The sequence below is a fragment of the Heterocephalus glaber genome, unplaced genomic scaffold, assembly GCF_053883595.1.
Source record: "Heterocephalus glaber isolate CG9 unplaced genomic scaffold, H.glaber_assembly_v1.0 deba00001600, whole genome shotgun sequence".
Lineage (NCBI taxonomy): Eukaryota > Metazoa > Chordata > Mammalia > Rodentia > Bathyergidae > Heterocephalus > Heterocephalus glaber.
Genome location: NW_028258372.1, coordinates 875,221 through 894,891, shown reverse-complemented (window position 1 = coordinate 894,891; position 19,671 = coordinate 875,221). Strand labels below are relative to the sequence as shown.

The 19,671-nt window shown below is 54.2% G+C and overlaps 2 protein-coding genes across 5 annotated transcripts in view; one reads left to right on the top strand and one right to left on the bottom strand.

The window, feature by feature from the left end:
* The window catches only part of Smyd2 (SET and MYND domain containing 2), a 53,212-nt gene extending 35,366 nt beyond the window's left edge, over positions 1 to 17,846 (top strand). For both annotated transcript variants that reach the window (XM_087194238.1, XM_004853564.4), the window contains 6 exons: positions 100 to 202; positions 1,397 to 1,507; positions 1,674 to 1,794; positions 2,568 to 2,742; positions 4,213 to 4,321; positions 5,138 to 17,846. In XM_087194238.1, the coding sequence (XP_087050364.1) occupies positions 100 to 202; positions 1,397 to 1,507; positions 1,674 to 1,794; positions 2,568 to 2,742; positions 4,213 to 4,321; positions 5,138 to 5,218 (700 nt within the window). In that variant the 3' untranslated portion in view covers positions 5,219 to 17,846. The remainder of the gene's footprint in view (positions 1 to 99; positions 203 to 1,396; positions 1,508 to 1,673; positions 1,795 to 2,567; positions 2,743 to 4,212; positions 4,322 to 5,137) is intronic.
* The window catches only part of Ptpn14 (protein tyrosine phosphatase non-receptor type 14), a 136,383-nt gene continuing 125,362 nt past the window's right edge, over positions 8,651 to 19,671 (bottom strand). For all 3 annotated transcript variants that reach the window (XM_013075371.3, XM_087194237.1, XM_087194236.1), the window contains exons 18-19: positions 17,683 to 17,846; positions 8,651 to 15,531 (exon numbers count right to left, since the gene is read on the bottom strand). In XM_013075371.3, coding sequence (XP_012930825.1) covers positions 15,403 to 15,531; positions 17,683 to 17,846 — 293 coding nt within the window. In that variant the 3' untranslated portion in view covers positions 8,651 to 15,402. The remainder of the gene's footprint in view (positions 15,532 to 17,682; positions 17,847 to 19,671) is intronic.

Here is a 19,671-nt window from a genome sequence, read left to right as displayed (position 1 = left end):
GGTCTGAGCTGGCGAGACACGGCTGATGTTTTGGACTGAGCAGCTCCCACGGCCCGCCCAGGCCACCGAAGGACCCATGTCTTCTCTCCTGTCCTACAGTGTTGCGCTGATGAATCATAGCTGCTGCCCCAATGTCATTGTGACCTACAGGGGGACCCTGGCAGAAGTGCGGGCGGTACAGGAGATCCACCCCGGCGAAGAGGTAAGGACCCAGCGGCACAGTGCCAGGCCTCGGCGATGGACATGTGGCCATGTGGCTGGCGTGGCATCCGCTCCGGGGCTTCCGCTGGTGCCTGCCGGCTCCTCCTTGGGTCAGGAAGCAAGAGGAAAGAATAAACTTGAGTTGAGCTCTTGGCCGAGATTCTGAGAGAAAGGACCCCCTCAAACGACCGATAGACACCATGATTCTCTTTGGGGTCTTTGTGTCCCCTGTCATTTAGGGGACCCCCAACCCAAACGTCCAAAGCATCCTTACTGGGGGAACATCAAGCTGCCGGGCAGTAGCTGAAGAGCCAGGACGGGCACATTTCAGGAAGTCATAGACGGCTGCTTGTGTGCCGTGAGGGGAAGTAGAGGCAGGCTGTGGGCAGGAGGCACCACCCCTCCCTCCCTCCCTCACACAGGACTGAGGTGACACCGGGTCACCCCTCCTCCCTTTCCCTGCTGTCCTGCACGGTTACCCTGCAGACCTCGGAAAGACGGGCAGTGGATCCATCCCACACCTTAGATTCGGGCTCAGTCTCACTTGCAGTGCTGTTTACTTCCACATGCATGTCTGGATGTATTTGAAATTTCGCTGTGGATTTCTCTGGAGGGTGGAAGGAGCCTCTGCCCGAACGGGCCAAGTCCGATATTCAGGTTGCCCTTCCACCGTGATCACGGTGTCCCCTGGGGGAGACCGTCTGCGTCTCCCGGTGCCCCACAGGTTTCCCAGTGTCGCCAGACGCTCTCTGTTAAAACAGATGACTGCAGTCAGCTGGAATAAATCATCCAGCCCAGCTCCTGAGGCTGGCGAGAGGCGAGCCGCCCGCGGGGGTCGCAGGCTCCGTTTGAGCCGTGACCGGGAACTGGACTGGCCTCTGTCGCCATCTTGTGGACGCTTCTGTTCGTTGCACCGCGCGCGTCCCTGCGTCCTGAGGCCGTCGGACGGCGGCGGGGCGGCTGCCAGTCCGCACCTCCACTGGGGTTCCTCGGTCTGATGGTCCGTGCCCTGGGGGCTGCTCGCGCTCTGGCCTCGGGTGCAGGAGGGAGAGACAGGCTGTTACGGAGAAGCAGGGACAGGAGGGCGGGTGCCCCCTAGGGTGACCCCATGTGGCTTTGCGGCGGCCCCTGCGCTGTGCTCCGTCCCTGCCGGGCCAGCTCAGGTGCCTGCAGGGCCGGGCTGCGCCCTCCGCAGGTGTTCACCAGCTACATCGACCTCCTGTACCCGACGGAGGACAGGAACGACCGCCTCAGGGACTCCTACTTCTTCACGTGCGAGTGCCGGGAGTGCAGCACCAAGGGCCAGGTGAGTCCTGTGGGACACGACGTGGCCACAGCACCCTCGAGGCCCGCCCGGAGTAGCGATCCCGCCCTGCCCCGCCTCCGGAGACTGGGCTGGACCTCGAGCGCTCGCCGCCCACTCCGCCCACTCCGCTCACTCGCTCACTCCGCCCTGCGGGCCTCGCCCTCAGGACCAGGCCAAGCTGGAAATCCGGAAGCTCAGCGACCCCCCCAGGGCGGAGGCCGTCCGTGACATGGTCAGGTACGCGCGCGGCGTCATCGAGGAGTTCCGGAGAGCCAAGCACTACAAATATATCCTCGGCTGCAGCGTGCAGGGCCCGATGCCCAGGAGCCCCCACTGCGAGGGCCGGGAGGCCGGGCCGGGCTGTGAGGCCAGGTAGGGGCCGACATCCAGCGGGAGCCAACCAGGGCCTTGCCCAGCGCCCACAGGGACTGGATTTGTACCGCGGCGGGAGGCCCAGAAGCCCCGTTCTTTCTCAGCCTAAGAAAGAGCGCGGCCCACCTTAGGGCGGTGTGCATGGTCCCGGGCCCATCCCCAGCACCAAAAGAAAGAGAAGACTGCCGTGCTGGGCACAGCTTCCTTAGAAATGCTCCAGCTGGCTGGGTGTGGTGACACGCACGTGCCTGTAATCCCAGCACGCTGGGAGGCTGAGGCAGGAGGGTTGTGAATTCATGCCCAGGCTGGCAAGTGATACCCAATTTCAAAATAAAAAATAGAAAAGGTTGGGCATTGTAGGTCAGTGGGTTCGTTCCTCAGTAATGGAGAAACAGAAAAAAGGAAAGACATCCCCACGGAGGTGGTCACGGTCTGGTGAAGATGCGGATTTGAACTTAATTGGATGTCTGAGGACGGGGGATTCCGGGGCCACTGTTCACTTCCGGACTGCGGCCCGGGCTTTAGTCTTGTGTGGGAGGTGAGGTCTTCTGCCCCAGTTTCCTCTAGAAAGTGTAAGTCCTTGCACCTCAGCTTTGCTCTGTGCAGCTGGCTTCTCTGCCGCGCTCAGGAAGGGGGAGGGACAGTCGGGCTCCCCCAGGGGCCGCTGGTTTCCTTGACTCCACAGCACCCCCTAGCGAGCTTCTGGAGATCTGCGAGCTGAGCCAGGAGCAAATGAGCTCGGTGTTCGAGGACAGCAACGTGTACATGCTGCACATGATGTACCAGGCCATGGGCGTGTGCCTGTACCTTCAGGACTGGGAGGGCGCCCTGAGGTACGGCCAGAAGATCATCAAGCCCTACAGGTGAGCGCCCCTCGCAGTGGGCCGCGGCAGCCCCGTACAGGTGTGGACACCCACGTGGTCCAACAAGGTCTCCCGAAGTTGCCCAGGCTGGGCTCCGACTTGCAGTCCTCAGGTCTCAGCCTCGAAGCTAGTTGGAGGATCTTTAGGGGGCTGTGACCAGCGAAGCAAAGGTCTTGCCTTTGGAGCAGGAGCTGGAACCCAGCCCACACATGCTAACCACAGGGGTTCGCTGTGCTTGTTTGATGCCCCCACACCGTTTGAATAAAATAGTTTGGGTTTTGATTTGTGACGGTAATGGCTGAGCCCAGGGACGTGTCCTGCCCCAGGGTTATTGAACTTTCCGGTGGGGAGAGAAGGAAGTCGTGCTTGGTCACGTGGCTCTGACGGGCCTGCAAAGCTGGGTCTGCCCAACACCAGGTGGGTTGGAATCTCCGGACCCCAGACCCGGAAATCTCCGTGTTCTAGAAGCATCCAAGCTGGAGAAGCCCTCAGCACCCCTCAGGGTCTAAGATTAGGGGCCACAAAGTGTGTCCTCCCCGAACTTCCGCTCCCAGCTCGGCCTCCTCCCTGCGGTGCCCCGAACAGCCACCAGGGGGTGGCCCTCCCTCCCTCTGGGGCGGCCGGACAGCCCGGCCCGGCCCGGAGCGCACTTCTGTCCGCATGGCAGGGAGAGGTTGCGGTGGCATCCCAGCCCCCAGCCCTGCCTGTGCTCCCTGCCCTGCGGCCAGCTCTGCCCGGGGCCCAGGCTCCCTCCTGGAGCTCAACGCACACGTGGCCTCCGCCAGGCCTGCGCAGAAGCAGCTTGGACCCGCTGAACGCACCAGCGGGTGCACCTCCCTCTGCTGGACAGCGGAGAAAGGCCCTGAAGGCTGAGCGCGTCCCCCAGACCAGAGGGCTGCTGGCTCTGCTAATTGATAGCCTTGGGTTGGAAATCAGGGGTCTTAAAACACATGGAGGGGGGGCTGCACACGCGCTCCGTCTTTCCAACGGGAGGGAATTGGGCTAATCACTGCCCTCATCAGTGGGACATTTACTTTGAAAGATGTTTTCCAAACCAACAGTGGTGGTGCATTACTCTGGGAGCCTGAGGCAGAAGGATTGCAGTCTGAACCCAAGCTGGTGACTTAGTGAGACCCTACCTCCTAGCTCCTTCCTTTTTCCTGAAAGGGAAGGGCGTGCTGGGGATGTAGCCCAGTGTGAAGGCCCTGGGCTCAATCTCAGTAGAAAAGAGTTTTCCCTTGCCTTGCCGTGGGTGTACTTAAGACAGATCTGGGCAGGGATCAGTGGTGTTTACAGACATCCGGTATCGGATCCCTCCAGCAGCCTTGATGTGACTTTTCCAAGACTCAGAAAGTTCTTGGCCGCGTCTCTCCCCTGAGCCTGGAGGTTGGGGTCCCCTGGCTGCCCAGGTTGTCCGCCCTGGCTGCCCAGGTTGTCTGCCCTGACAGTGCCTGCTGTCTCCCTCCGCAGCAAGCACTACCCTCTGTACTCGCTCAACGTGGCCTCCATGTGGCTGAAGCTGGGGCGCCTGTACCTGGGCCTGGAGAACAGGGCTGCTGGCGAGAAGGCCCTCAAGAAGGTGCGTGTGGGGTGTGGGCTGTGAGGGGCTGGCCCGAACCTGGTCTGAACTGAAGTGTGTTGGCAGTAGAAGGGGCGGCTGCCATCACAAGCTGGGGTTTGGCCACCTCCACCCCTGAAGTGGGGCAGGCTGGGAGGCTGAGTCGGGAGGATCGCTGTGAGGTGGAGGCCAGCCTGGGCCGCATAGGGAGGCCCTATCTCAAAAAAGTAGGGAGCCTGGGGTCCATGGTAGAGCCTTCATGCACATTCATTCAGAGAGGGGTCCGGCCAGGCAAGGTGCTTCACTCCTGTAATCCCAACTTCTCAGGAGGCTGAACCAGGAGGATCCCAAGTTCCATGCCAATCTGGGTGATTCAGTGAGACCATGTCTCAAAATATAAAAATAAAAAGGGCTGGAGGGGTAGCTCATGGGTAGAGCACCTGCCCAGCATGTGGGAAGCTCCTACTGCAATAAAGCTGGAGTCTTTCAGAGCTGAACTCGGCCTTTCTCTGGCACACACACGCCAGGACTGGAGGACCTGGGGTGGGGGGTCCAGGCCTCAGGCGGCTGCTGTCGGGGTTCAGCGGCTGCCCGTGGGCCCGGTGTGACCCTCATGTCGTGCGGGGACTCGAACCCGGCCTGCCAGCCATTGATCTCCTGGTTCCTGAGGCGGAAGTGGGTGCCGCTTAGCGGCCCAGTGCTCGGCTCCCGCTGTCTTTGCAGGATGTCCTGTCGGCAGCGGGCCCTGGATGACCGTCGGTCACCCGAGTCTGGACTCCCAGGCTGGGACGCAGGCGGCTGCGGGCACCGGCCACTCATTGTCCCCGCTTCTCCTAGGCCCTGGCCATCATGGAAGTCGCCCACGGCAAAGATCACCCGTACATTTCCGAGATCAGACGGGAAATTGAGAGCCGCTGAACCCACGCCTGGCCGTTCCCACGCAAGAGCCCTACAGGGTGGGAACACGCCTTGCACTTCGCCCCTGCCGGGCCACTCGGAGGCTGCCTCCATGGACCGAGCCCAGACTCGCTGCGCTGCGATGCTTGCTTTCCCCGAGGTCAGGGGTTCATACATCGTGTCCTGCCGATGGTTTTTAAAGCGCAGTTTTTTCCCTTCATGCCTACTGCAGTGCTGCAGACAAACTCGAATGATGAGAGAATAAAAGCCACACGTTGCCCGGGCCGCGTGCTTCTTGGGGGCACAGGGTCGGGCCTCCCTCTGGGCGCTGCCCCGGGTGGGGACACTGCTGGCCGGGCGCTCCTGGCTGCTTCTCTCCGCCCCTCTGAAAGCCACCCTCCCCTCCACCTCATCCCACCCTCTGTTCTGCGCAGGACTCTCCTTTTTTAGAGAAGGGAAAAAGTTTTCCTTCCTTACCGTATGTTGTGAGCCAACACTGCTCACCCACACGTCCTGCAGCCCCAGCCTGCGCGGGGCAACCTGGAACTGTTTGTTAGCAACGGACCGGAGGAGCCAGGGGGCCTCTCGGGCCTCCATGGGCAACGGTCATGTGGCCGGCGGTCACGTGGGCGGAATCCGGCCTGGATGGCTGAGAATCCGCAGGCAGTGCCTGCTCGCCCCTTACGCCCCCCGCCCGCTCACTGCGTACATTGGGGCTCAGCAGTGCTCGCCAGTCCGGAAACCTTTATTGAGCACCTACTATACGTAGAGCAGCGCCCCCTGGTGCAGGGAGAGGGTAAGGCACTACTGGGTCAGGGGCCTTAGGATTTCAAAGGTGTTCGCCTACTGTAGGTTCCAAGCCTAAAAAACATTCAGATGACCGTTTCTGTAGGGTGCATAAAACTTACTTAAGCGGCTTTCTCAGTAAATTCCGAGAATACAAATGGGAGCTGCTCTCGCCCACACTGGCGCCCCCTGGAGGTGTAGCCACTCCGCGCTTCACTCCATGGTTCCCGTTTCCTCCACGCGTGTTTCCTGTTCCTATGTAGGCACAGCTCGGAAAACAGGGACCTGAGCTCTGCCTCTGGTTGCGGGAACCGTAATTTACCCACTGTGTGCGGGCAGGTTTCCTGTCAGGCGCTCTTGTAAGCTGTGCCACAGTGAAGCACGGTCTGAAATAGGGCTCTGCCGATGTAGCACTGGGGACAGATTCCCAGGGACGCGATCTCGGGAGCAAATAGAACATTTTTTACAAATGAATAAATATGGCCAAATTTCCTTTGTAAAAAACAGCATCAGGTACCAACTGGATATAATAGTCCTCGCTCAATACTGTCATTTTTTTTTTAATTCCCAATCTAATGTGTGAGATGTTTTGTTTCATGTTGAGCATCTTGACATATATTTAAATTGATAGTGTTATAATCAGAATATATAATTATATATTATTTTGAAAGCGAGAGGGTCTATGTAGTTGAGGCTTACTGTGCAGCCCATACTGGCCTTGAACTTCCAGTGATCCTCCTACTTCAGCCTCCTGAGCGCTGGGCTTACAGGCGTGCAGTGTCACTCATACCTGGCTGGAAGTCACACCTGTGACTGACAATCATGGCTGAGGCGTTTCTCTCGTATTTCCATCCCCAGTGTGTGGAAGTTGCTCATCCATCAACCTGTTCTCCAACCCCTTGGAGACCAGGCATGTAAATGGTTGCCCCGTCCCGCACACACGACCACCCACCCCCTCCGAAGGGCCCCACGGCCCATGGTCTGGGGCTTCCATGGTGGTCCCGTTACTGTGGTGGATTCAATGCCCCGAAGTTGGTGCTATGGGTCTGGGGCCTAGGGTGCTAACTCAGCCTCCGCCCAGGGCCACTGAGGTCTACCCAGTCACCTCAGGAGAGCAGGAGACACTGGGTGCTGGACAGAGCAAAAGGGGCTCCCGAGGTTTTTCTCCCATCACTTTTTCTTTTGCAGTTCTGGGGATGGAACCCAGAGCTTCAGCACAGGACCCAAAAACAGCACTGAGAGTCTTCCGAGGACCACAGTGGGCACCCCCTTAGCTTAGTTCGCACCGGCTGTCATTTATTAGCTCAGACTACAGTGGGGCAGTGTTAGGTCTTTGTATTAGTACGAAGATTTGTTACCCTGATAGTCCATTAGATCGGAGGACAGTTGTGGTGGAAAAGCAGACTTTTTTGTGTTTAAATGAAGAAACAAAACTTCAAGGCTTTGGTCTGTCTGGAACTGTTCATTAAGGTATCCCACTATACTAATTTTTTTTTTTTTTTTTGGTACCGGAGATCAAACTCGGGTCCTTGCGCTTGCAAGGCAGGCGACGGAACCACTGGGCTAAATCCCCAGCCCCCCACTATACTAATTTTGATCTTCGAAATTGCTAGCCGCTTTCCCTACCATCTCGTGAGAAACAAAGCCACCCCCTCCCTGCTGACCTGGACGTCCTGTTACTGTATGGCTTGGCCTCTTCGTGCACCAGTTCATGCCTCTCAGCTGCCTGTTCTGCTGCCAGTAAAAATGACAGCCCTGCAGAATTTTCAGTATCAACAAGGGTTCATCTTTCCCTGTGTTCTGAAAATTGTCTGACAATTCTCCCACATTTACTTCTCCAAAATAACCCTGCATGTTTTTAGTCTTTTCCTGTCCTCTGTCCCACCCACATTCTGTGGTGAGGTTTTTGTGTGGTTTTTTGGAGACAGGATCTTGCTGTGTGGTTCAGGCTGGCTTTGAATTGTGGGTCCCTGGCTGGTGTTGAACTCGCAGCAATCCTCCTGCCTCAGCCTCCCAAGTGCTGGGATTACAGGTGTGCACTACCAAGCTCGACCTGTTTCTGTGTTTAATGAGGCTGCCTGCTGCCCTCCCACTCAGAGTGGTCCGTATACAGCATTCTCACCCTGATGCACCGGGAACCATGAGGGGGCCTGTGGCAGGTGTGTGGCCTGGGCATGGCAGGTGGCAGGTGGGTCACTGGCAGAGGCTGTTATGCTGCCTGCTCCTTATCAAAGACATGAAAGCCAGCGTCTGCCTCATGTGCTACGGCGCGACGGGCTGAACATACAGGACAGGGCAGCAGCTTCTACACCTAGAGGTGAGCTGAGCTCTTGTTATAAAGGTGAGAGACAAAAACCAAGAACCTGGGCTTTCTCTAGCACCTGGAGCCTCGTCCACATGCGGAGCTCAGTGAGTTACCACCACGTAGGGACAAAGGCCTGTTTTTCTGCATTTCTCCACCCATCTACCTGGCCACCAGGCCCTTCAAGGTCCCCAAACAATGACTTTATTTAGGACTACACAGTGGGAGGCAGTGAGGGCGCTGTAAGAACCAGAAGGCCGGCTTCCCTAGACACCTTCGCTGGGAAAAGCATCTTACGAGTAGGCAACGTTGGTGCCTTCTATTAATGCAAACATACATACTACAGAAGAGGTGAGACTTCACCATTTTCTCTGAAAAAAGGTTTTATTGTGTATGGAAATCAATATATATCTCTTACAAAAAAGGTTAGAATAAAGATCTCACATTTGTAAAGGCACATATGAAATATTTTACAGTAACGATGATGGCAGTAAGGACTTCCGCTAAGACTGACACCTAAATAAGACTTTATAAAAACAGACAGGAAACAGTGCAAAAAATACTGTCAAAGTCAGTTTTACACACCTCACCCTTGTGTATGAAACTGGCAAGCATAAGCTTATTTACTGATATAAAATAGCACATAGAAAAAGCATGCATAGTTTTACTTAAGGCTTTTAACATGATCAAATTGGAAGGGAGTCTATACCAAAGCACAGTTGACGTGGCTCCAGACAAAATCCCTCCCAGCTCAGGGAATGTGCCTCCACTTCTCAGTCCCGTGTCTCTTTCAGCTATCCTCTGGTAGTGAAGGCTGAGCTTCCATCTTGCAGAGTAGCGAGCAGTCACCTCGGGGAGGACAAAGTGTCCTGGGGACTCCAAGCCCCAGCCTGGAATGCATTTTCAACACTGATGACAGAAGGGGTGCTGGCTGCTCTTCTGGGTCACCCCCAAAGCCAACACAATCTCCCTAACGCAGGCTGTGTGGAGGGAGCCAGTCAGTGCCTGTAAGCTGGCCCCCTGGGGTCTTGTATATCATTTCAAACCAAAACCTGTACGTGCGAATTACTTTGAAGGATGCCAAAATTTGCAACATTTTACAAAACACAGACCAAGAAAAGCATCGAAATACTGAATGAAGCAGAGTACAACAGTCCAGTGACACAAACTAGACCGACCTCTTATGTGATGTAACACGGGTTGCAGGAGGGTCTGCGTGTAGAACAGTCACCTGCACATGCAGGCCTCTCCCTCTACACCCACGGTACCCGCAGGCAGGCTTGCTGGCCACAGAAGGCACCAAGAACACACAGGAAATCATCTCTGACGAAGAGAGACCCTTTGTCTGAAAGGATGAGGTTAAAGGGTTTGGGGATACCGCACAGTGGCAAGAAGGTTCAGAGAAAGTTGTGTAAAATTTTACAATGTTCAAGTTGAAAGAGAAGATGGATAGCTCTGAAGGACAGCGTCCGCTGATGCTGAAGGTACGTATTTCTCAGCTAAGGCTGCAGCAGGGGAGGCCGGGCCCTGAGCAGAGCAGCGCCCAGGAGGCCGGGCCCAGGAACCCCAGAGCAGCATCCCAGAGACTGCAAAGCTGCACTCTACGCTGCACCTCTGAGGCGGCGGCTCTTCCGTCTCCCTGAAGGAAAGGGTGGGAAGGTGGGCAGACAGGCGGGCAGCTCCCCCTGCCCTGCCTGGATAACGCGCTGACCCCCATGCCCTCAGTGTCCCCGAGGCCGGGTGCCCTGTCTCACGAGGTGGCCAGTCTGGGTAGAGATTGGGACGCAGAAGACGCCAGAAGAAACCAGTCAGACTGCATGAGTCTACGGTGCAGCAGTCGCAGCCACTTCAAAGCTGTCCAAGTCCCCCTGATGGTGAGCTTAGGCCCACAGCTGTCCGCGATTTAAACAGACCCACTCCTACTTTTCTCTCATTTCCTCCGGGACCAAGTTTGCACCAGGAAGCAAAACACGGCTAACGGTGGCTGCCTGGCTGCTGACAGTTTTCTTTTTTTCGGTGATGCTGGGGATTGACCCCGGGGTCTATGCACTGAGCTACACTTGTCTTTTTTATTTTTCGAGACAGAGCCACCCTGTAAGTCGCCCAGTGGCCCAGGCTGAGCTTGAACTTGCCACCCGCCTGCCTCAGCCTCCTGGAGTCCTGGGGTCACAGGCTGAGTCACCATGCCCAGCTTGCTGACGGTTTCCTAGCTGTCTTCATTCCTGGTGTTTTTTCTTACCAGATCTTATTCCTTGAAACTATATCAGCTTTGTGAAAAAAAGAACAAAAATTAGCTAAGTGCACATTTTGGAGAGGTCTGAGACCGTGATTTGCTGGGCCCAGGCTTAAGGCTTTTGTAGGGTTGCAGGGATCGGGCAGGTAAAAGAGCACTGTGGACAGCTGAGCCACAAAGCCACCAGAAAAGCCGAGACTGCCGGAGGAGCCCTCAGGGCCCAGGAGGAAGTCGACTCCAGCCCTGGCCCCCAGGGCGGGGGCACCGCAGTCCCCTGTGGGGTCCTCTGGGGTTTTGTGTCCTGGCTGCACCCTGGCTTCCTGGGCCAGGATGAAAGCGACCCCAGCACCTCCCCGACACCGAGGTCATGGGGAGGAAGAGAGACATTTAGGCTTCCAGAAACCGCGAGCCTTTGAAAGCCTCTGGACAGAAAACCCAGGTTGATCTGAGGTGCCATCTGCTCCCCCATGGAGGGCTCCCCTTTGGGCAAACGTAGGGCAATTTTCAGGAAGAATGTAAAGGCAGGATAGCAGGATAGCGACAGACACCTGTCACCTGCAGGGTGCCTGCTGGCCTCCTTCCTTACAACTCGGGGTCCCCCAGGCTATTTTTAAACTGGGAAGGAGGTACAAAGGCAGGATCAGCAGTGCCAGACAAAGACTCTCCCCTTCCCTGCGCCACGAAACACTGCAGGCCTTGTGGTACAATGGAGCAACACCAGATGCTCAGTGCCAGGCCCACGGTGTGGTCATGGGCAGCTTTACAGGTTGATCTTAAAGAAGATGCAGCTACATCAAACTGGAAATGATAAAAATGTGGTCCACTGGTTAAAATGCTACCTGAGTGTATAATGGACATGCAGAGGCTGCAAGCAGGCGGAGTACATGCCAGGTCCTGACTGGTTAAACTGAGGCCGGGTGTCAAAGGGTCCTCTGAGCCACACCACCTCTTGGCGACTCAGGTTGGCAGGATTTGGTCGCGGGCCTCCCGTCACCCACCTGCCACGCTTAGTGCCGCCCCTTCCAACATGGTCACCAGCAAGGTGTTTTGCCCCCAAATGACTCAGAGCCTGAGGTAAAGACCAGAGCCATCTCCTCTGTGGGAAATGTCAAATGCAAATTCCCACCTTAAGCTCAGTTACGCCCTGCAGAGCTAACCAGGTTGTAGGCAGGCCCCTCAGGGGAGACTCCTACTTCTCCATCTGGCAGCTGGAGGGGCTGATACTCTGCTCGAGAAAGGAATCACTAAACAAGAGCATGGTGGATGTCTCATCAAAACCACTGGCAACAAAATGGGACACAGCAACAGGGTCTTTGGTCAGATGGGAAAGCTGCAAGCCCAGTGGCGAAGGCCATCGTAAGAGACCCCCCACGGGGACCCCCTGGCACTTCTGGGAATCCTCACTCTAAGGCGCCCCAGTGTCCCAGTCTCCAGACACTGGGGACGAACGAAAAGCAGACTTAACACCAACAGCCAGCGCGGGCTGAGCCAATCATGCTCCCGACACACCTGCTAGTGTCCTCCCGCTCACCTGCCATGAGAATCATCGGCACCTCTGGGATTCACATCTTGTTTTGCAACAACTGGACCACAGTCGGCCAATCCAGATCAACACACAGGATGCATCAACAAAGGGCAGCAGCTGGAAACCCCGTAATGACGTCCCCGACAGCCAGCCCAGCCTGTCGGGGCCAACAGTGCCTCTGCCAAGAGCAACTTCCAAGCCCTGGGACACAGCCACTCGCATCACCACGGCAAGATTCTCACCAGGCTGCCTGTCCTGCACACTTCCTGTGTAACTGCCCTCACTTGCAGGAAGGGCACGAGTGTTGGGACCCGTGCTCTGCAGGGAGAAGAGACAAGTTCACAGAAAACAGGCTCGGTTACTAGAAACCCCACAAGGGTCAACCTGTATTAAACTAGAAACGATGAGAAAAAGTAGTTAGTTGGCTAGAAATGCTGGCCTGCCATGCCCACTGGAGTTTATAACAAAGCAAAAGCCGAGAGCAGGCAGGACCAAGGCTGCAGGAGCCCAGCCGGAGACCTGCCAAGTACCTCGGCAAAGCAGGGTGGCTTCGTCACCATCAGAAGTAGCTCCTGTCAATCTAGTCACAAAGTTTGTACAAGTAAAATTCAATCTAAGCTCCCTGAAAGCTTATTACTCAAAATATTCCACGCAGAGATGTCTGCCCCCTCCCCGGCTGGTTCACTTGCATATAAACATGCACCTTTGCTCTCATGTGAAGAAATCAACCTCTGTTCTCCTCTAACGCAGCTGGATCCTTACTTCCTATGCATGGCAGAGCTGGGTGGAGATGAGCCAGCAACCTGCAAATGCTGCCGGGGTTTCCGGCTGGAAGGTGGCATCTCCTTAGAACCCAGCACAACCAACTGCAGGCCACCACCTCTCCTCGTGTCAGGGACAAAGACATCAAGGGACCACCGTGCACCAGGATGAACACCAGGTCCACATATCCCAGGGAGAGCAAATGAAAGGACAAAGTATTTCAACTGGGCAACTTCAGAACCAGAGGCAGGAAAAACGTCTGGACAGCTTGAGTCTGAGATGCTCTCTTTCATTTCCTCCATTTTCAATTTCCTCTCTTCTAATCCTACCAGCAGCAATAGACCCTGACAGCTCCAGCTTCACACTTGATACATTATCAGGAAATCATTCCAAAAACTCTAACTAGATAACTAATTTAATACACTTTGCTTCAAGGTTTATTCCTTGGCTTGCTTCCCAGATATAAAGCATCTCTGGATAATTATTATGCAGATGCCACTAACAGGACTTAACTGGCTGCTGCTAATTTAACAGGAGATAACGTTGGTATTCACTGGAGATGTGGAAAAGAATGCAAAATGTGCTAAAGAAGCAGAAGCATTTTTAAAAAATAAAATGTATGGAATAACTTGAATGTTTCCCTTTGGGTGTGCATATAAACTCTGGCTAGGAAGTTGGATATTATACCCACTTCCTCCCAGCATCCTGTGCTTTAGTAAACATTCTAGTAGCACAAGATGGGAACAGTGGATGGTTCTAAGGAAGCCCTGAATGATGAGCCCAAAGAGATGTCAAATTTGCATGCTGCCCACACAAGCCACTTCCCCAGTGCCCACGCTGGGGCTTAGAGAGGAAAGAGAAATATTGAAGTTCTTCACACAGTAAACTGGGAACCGAGGCCAACTGTTAAGACTGTCCCCAGGCCAAAAAGTCTCTAAGGAACTGGAAACACAATCCCTTCAACCTGGTGATCAGCATCTCTGTCTCGCTGGAAGTGAATGGTTTCCTTTTCAGAGCACACACCAAGATCCTGGGATCTACAGAGCTCAGAGGCAGTCTCGCTCCTGAGCTGACTCACACCTCAGAGGAGACGAAACGGGGCAGGTCCACACTGCCAGACGGAAACTCCGAGTCTACACCTGCAGCACTACCACCACGCCCTGGCCGGAAGTGAAGCCGAGTTGGGTCACCGTCCAACGGCGCCGGTTCTGAGATGTGGCAGGGAGTCCCAGAGCCATGGCTCTTTCCACTTGATACTTTGACATGCTCTGTCTGTCTGTTCAGCTCAGGAAAACAAAACAAAACACAAAGCCAGACAGCGATGAGGAAAGTACATGGGACAACCAACCTAAGTGGATTCTGAGAACAGAACCAGAATGCAAAAGTTGTGTTCAAGAAAAAGAGACGTTGAATGAAAAAGTGCCCAAAAGTCAGGAAGAAGGAAGGAGTGTGACATGATTTCTGTGCACTGACCTAAGAAATTCAGAACGGACGAAAGAGGGGAGCTTGGTGAGTGACACACTCGGCACCTTTCACCAAGAACAGCAAGATGCAGACTGAGTTCAACTCCGTGCCCACGGCGGGGCCCCGAGTGTGTGATGCTGGCCGGGACCCGCACCTACGTGCCAAGCGGCTGCTGGCAGGCAGTGCTCCCAGCTGTTCCCTGCGAGACTTTTCCTCTGACAGTGACTGACGGAGATGCAACACACCCAGCCCTCGACCTGCAGGCACTGAGTGCTCCTCGCATCACCTTTAACGGAGGCCCACCATCAAAGCCCTGCCGACTCCCTTCCTCCTGTGCTGCTCCCCTGTCCGCTTCCAGCCAGAGAAGAGACTGAGCGGGAGGACAGCCTGGCCCCGGGCTTCCACACCACCAGGTCAGGACCTGTGAGCGAAGGGAGAAGCAGCAGGCTCCCGGAACCAGGCCCCACACGGGAGACAGGCTGCAGAGCCCAGAGAAAAACACACAGCTCGAGCAACTCCTTCGCCTGAAAGGTGCTATTCCCGTCTTCCAAGGTGTCGCCTTTCCTCTTTCCTACCTTTAACACAAGCTTGGGTTTCGGGGGGTACGGGTGGTGAGAGAAGAGATTACTAAGGATGAAGGCAGAAATAAAGAAGAGAAGAAACTCTGTCAAGCCTCATGAGCCCTCAGAATAGAAGAGAACAGTGCCTCTCCCTTCCGGAAGGGTCTTGGCCCTTTGCCTTCTATTTCCCGATGAATTCATTTTCTTGCCATTGATTTTTGACATGAGCAGTTAAGCCGATGAATTTCAGGCCGGTTACAGATCTGGCTGCCACTTCACTCGAGATGCATTCCCTCCTGCCTCTGTCCCCAAAGTGGCCCACCAGGCAGCCTTCACCACCGACATCTCATGACACAGATCAGTCAAAATGTGGTTCAAATGCAACGTACTCCATCACTGTGAAAACTGCCTTATAATAATTCGTCAAAGTTACTCCAAAGAGGAAAGAATAAATTATCTCATATAAAATAATACACAATGTTGGTGGGTGATCCGCTCCTGTTTTCCTGCCGCAGGCCCCGGGTCCCTGCTGCGGCCGGAGGGGACCCCGCCTGCGTGTGGAGCGGACGGGAGTCATATGAGTCTAGAGTTCTGGAGGAACTGGATGAGGACCTGGTAGACAAACTTGTACTGAGCGATGGTCTGGATCATGAACATCCTTTGCTCCCTGAGCAGCTGCAGCATCACGGGGACCTCCACCTTCTGCCGAGAGGACAGGAAAGGACAATGCTGAGACAGGAAGCTTCCCCAGGGCCACCCTTCTCCCTCCTTCAGCAAGCATCAGCCTGCGGCACGCTCAGCCCCAGATAAAGCAAAGACCTCGGCCCCACGGGGTGTCACAAATCAGTCTACACAGGCGGTGGGAGGACCTGGGTACTGGTGCCACTTGTGTGGGATTTTAAACCTGGTTAACTCTGCTCGATAGGACTGGTGGGTGGGGTTCAGGCCATCGCTGGTGCTCTGCCCTTGTTGGCAGCACTTCCTCAGCGAGACTGTGAGGAAATAAACAGTGTCTCCCTTGCAGGATCAAATGACAAAGCACCCCTAAGGCATTTGGGGCTGCGTCCATTCTTAATAAAAACAACCCGTGTGCTCGACAGTGATAACTATGTGCCCCTCCAGGACAGCCAGGCAAACACCAAGTGTCTCGAGCCACACTGTGGGCAGCCTGGATAGCACAACCGGCCCTGTGTGTCTCCTGGCTCTCCCTGCAGGCCAAAATGACCAGGAAAGGAGAATATTCTGAATCAGTTCAGGACACTGAAGCAGCCACAACAGCACAAAGACTGGGGAAAGAGAACTCCAGAGCTGCGTCAGGAAGGGCAAGAGCAACGGGATGGCTGTGTTTGAAGCCAGGGTGAGGATTCTGAGGGGGATGAATGGCCATGTATCTTCTACTGTGATCAATTTTTTTTGTTGTTGTTGTTTTTGGTACCGGGGATCGAACTCGGGACCTTGCGCTTACGAGGCCAGCACCGGAACCACTGAGCTAAATCCCTGGCCCAAACACAGTGTATTTTTAATCAAGTCACCCATACTAAGGCAGGAATGTTTGGAGGGGAGAGAAAAGGGGGCACAGAATTTCACACCCATTTGTCAAAACTCTGTTTCAAAAATGAACTAAACATCTTCCACTCTCCCCCTGAAATGGGCTGGAATCTGAGGAGCCAGGCCTGGCGCAGCATCAGAACAAAACACAGGGCACTGCGGACCACCTTCAACAGCAGCTGTGGCAAACAGGACGGACAGAGCTGCGTCCGTGCTGGGAGAAAGGAAGTGAGAGCTGCAGGTCATCTCGCTCTCCGTCCGGGACGGCTCACCAGCCACCAAAGGCTGCCCCGCCTTTGGCTGGGCATGGAGGGGATGGATCTCACCGCTGAGCCTCCGTCCAGCCTCACCGAGGCCCTGCCTGCCTAAAAGCCCACTGCAGCCGTGCTGGCCTCAGTGTGCGCTGTGTGCATCCCACACACCATCGCATCTGGGGAGCAGGGGACCCACGTCACTGCTGCATGGGGCGAGGCCTCCCAGAGGACTCTGAACAGAACCCTAGCTCGGGTCAGATGAGACAGACCCAAAAGCTTTTTGAACTGCAAAGGGGCACTGGGGGCAGAGGAAGTATGGGCGTGGGAAGAACAGGAAGGAGACACTAGTGCCGGAAGTGGTCCAAGGGGAGGAAAAGCCTTGGAAATGGGCAGCGACGGTGAGGTCCCCTTCTCCTCCAGGCCACTGGTCCAGCTGGTGTGGGCAGGGACAGCTCAGGCTGCTGCCTCTCCCTGCATCTTCAAAGTGCCAGGTTTATGTCTCTCAGGGTGACTCCCTCAACATGCGGCGGGCAAGGGATGCCACCCAGCATGGCACAAGCTCAGAGCAGCCACTCTGCGGCCGGAAGCATCCACGGATGCCCAGGCTGAGCATCTGTGCTACTCTGCTGCACCCCACCCCCAATCTGGACAACAGCAAGGACTCGGAGAATGGCGAGCATTTCCCAGAGGGCACATTCTCACAAGGGATTTAGGCCAAAGACACATCTGCAAGACACATCTAAACTCTAGAGACAAACACCCCAACCACACAGCAGATTCTGCACAATCCGGCCAGACTGTCAGCTTCTGGGAGGAGACCGGGACTTGACGGGACTTTCTGAATATTTCTTCTACACTGTTTTGGGGATTTCTGAAAAGTAATGAGAGGCCAAACACTAGGAAGGCTGGAAATGTCAGAATCAGAATCGCACCAGGAACCAAGGGTCTGGAAGACTCTGGCCAGGAGAGTGGAAATGAACCCCTGAACATAAAGGACCAGGCGAAGGCGTGACCACGGTGCAGACCTGCTCCTCGGGACCGGCTGACTCACCTCGTTGTGCTCCAGGCAATAGATCATCAGCTCCGACAGGATGACCACGCCGGTCCTGCCCACGCCAGCACTGCAGTGGACCACGATCGGAGGGGCCTGGTTCTTGGTACCCTCCAGCATGCTGTTGGTATGGCGACGGACCGACTGGATCTCCTCCAGGTAGGCTGTGGGACAAAACCCGTATCTTGTCACCAAATCTTGTGTGGCTCTACATACGATTTGGGGGAGGGTAGATCGCTCTTGTTTTTTTAAGTGATGATAATTTACAGTTCTTACAAGATATTAATTATTTGGCTGGTACCTGCTATACAGTCTTGGATCCAGAAAGGACCAGCTGGGAGTCAATTAGTCCAAGGGAGAATTTGTTCTTTAAATTAAATACTTCTTTTTTAAAAATTAAATTCTGTTTTCCCCTCCACAAATCCCAAAGTCCCCCAAGCAGATGATTCTAGATATTACTTACAGCAACCCCTACCATTAACAGACTGGGATCAGAACAGCAGCTAAGTCCCCTTGAAATGCCCTCGTGTCAGAGCCAACTTCGGCTGGAGAGAAAGCAGCCATCTGCCCCTTCCTCTTCCCTCCCCAACCAGTGAATGTCAAGAGCCTGGACTTGGTTTTTAGGTTTTAAAAGAGACTCTGGGGAGTGTGCTTTTCAGCAGCGACTCCAAGAGGGTAGTGAATAGTTCACGATCAGCCCCCCTGGGGAGCAACCCGTGTGGGGTTGGGTGTGGCCCCCCAACCTCTGCCCGCCCCCGGGGACTGTCCACAGCTCCAAATGGAAGCAAAAGAACAATGACAGCAATACAGGCCTTAATGGACTTCCCCCAGGATTATGAAAAGGGGGAAAGTACATAAAGGAATCTCCAGAAAGTCCAAAAGCCAGAAAAAGTCAATTTGTAATTTAGATTCTTGCAGTAGCTCAGGGGATAGACAGGTTTACAGGTTCGGGATACTCTTCAAACCTCATCCTAATTGAACAATGTAAACAAGGGGAAATGTTGCAACTGTTGAACAGAAAAAGTACCCTGAACCATTCTAGGAATTTAAAAGCATCGATTCATACGAAATTAATAAGTAGCAGCATTTTCCTTTATAACCCATCCAATTACAAAATAATCTGTAAGTCCGGGGATTTAGCTCAGTGGTTTCGCCGCCTGCCACGCAAGCCCAAGGACCCAAGTTCGATCCCCGGTACCAAAAAAAAAAAAAAAAAAAAAAGACAAAATAATCTGTAGGAGTTTACTGAATAAACAAACTATTATTATTTTTACAATGATGACGAGTAGAGTAGTATTAATATGAGTTATACTGACTGCAGTAGTACTACTTACTAGTAGCAATATACAATGATCTAGAAAAAACAAAAAAAGAAAACACCCTGAGGTGAACGGAGGGGCTAAATGTTGAGCACCAACAGGAGCGACCTACTCTGTGTAGAACCCTCTGCGGTTCCTCCGCAAGACAGCAGAGATCAGCTAACTGGGTTTTCTGCCTGACTAAGGGTTCACCTACAAGATATACAGCTTTTCTTGAGCTGAATTTAAAAAGAAAAACAAAATGTCGGGCATTTCAGCACATGCTACTTCCCAATAGAGTTTTTAATAAAAAGCAGAGAAACTGGACTGGAATGGCTCCTCCCTCTATCAATCACGCTAATAAAGTTCCTGAAGCTGTAACTCGATGGAGACTTCCGAGGGCGGGAGACAATCTGCTTTAGGCACTTGGCTTGCATCCAGGTAATCAAATTTGAACACGGGCAGAAATCCTCAAAACCTTCAAGAGACAGGGTCAGCACATCTAAGGCCCCGTACACCACACCTGCTTTGAGGTTTCAAGAAATAACTTAGCAAGTCAATTTATATCCTTTGAAAATAGGCTTTGTATTTGTCAGTCCTTTAGACTGGCTTTCTATAAATTGGCTCTGATTTAAAAGACCTGGCCTCCCTTTCGACCACCCTGTAAATCCAGAGTTTCATCAGGGCTGTC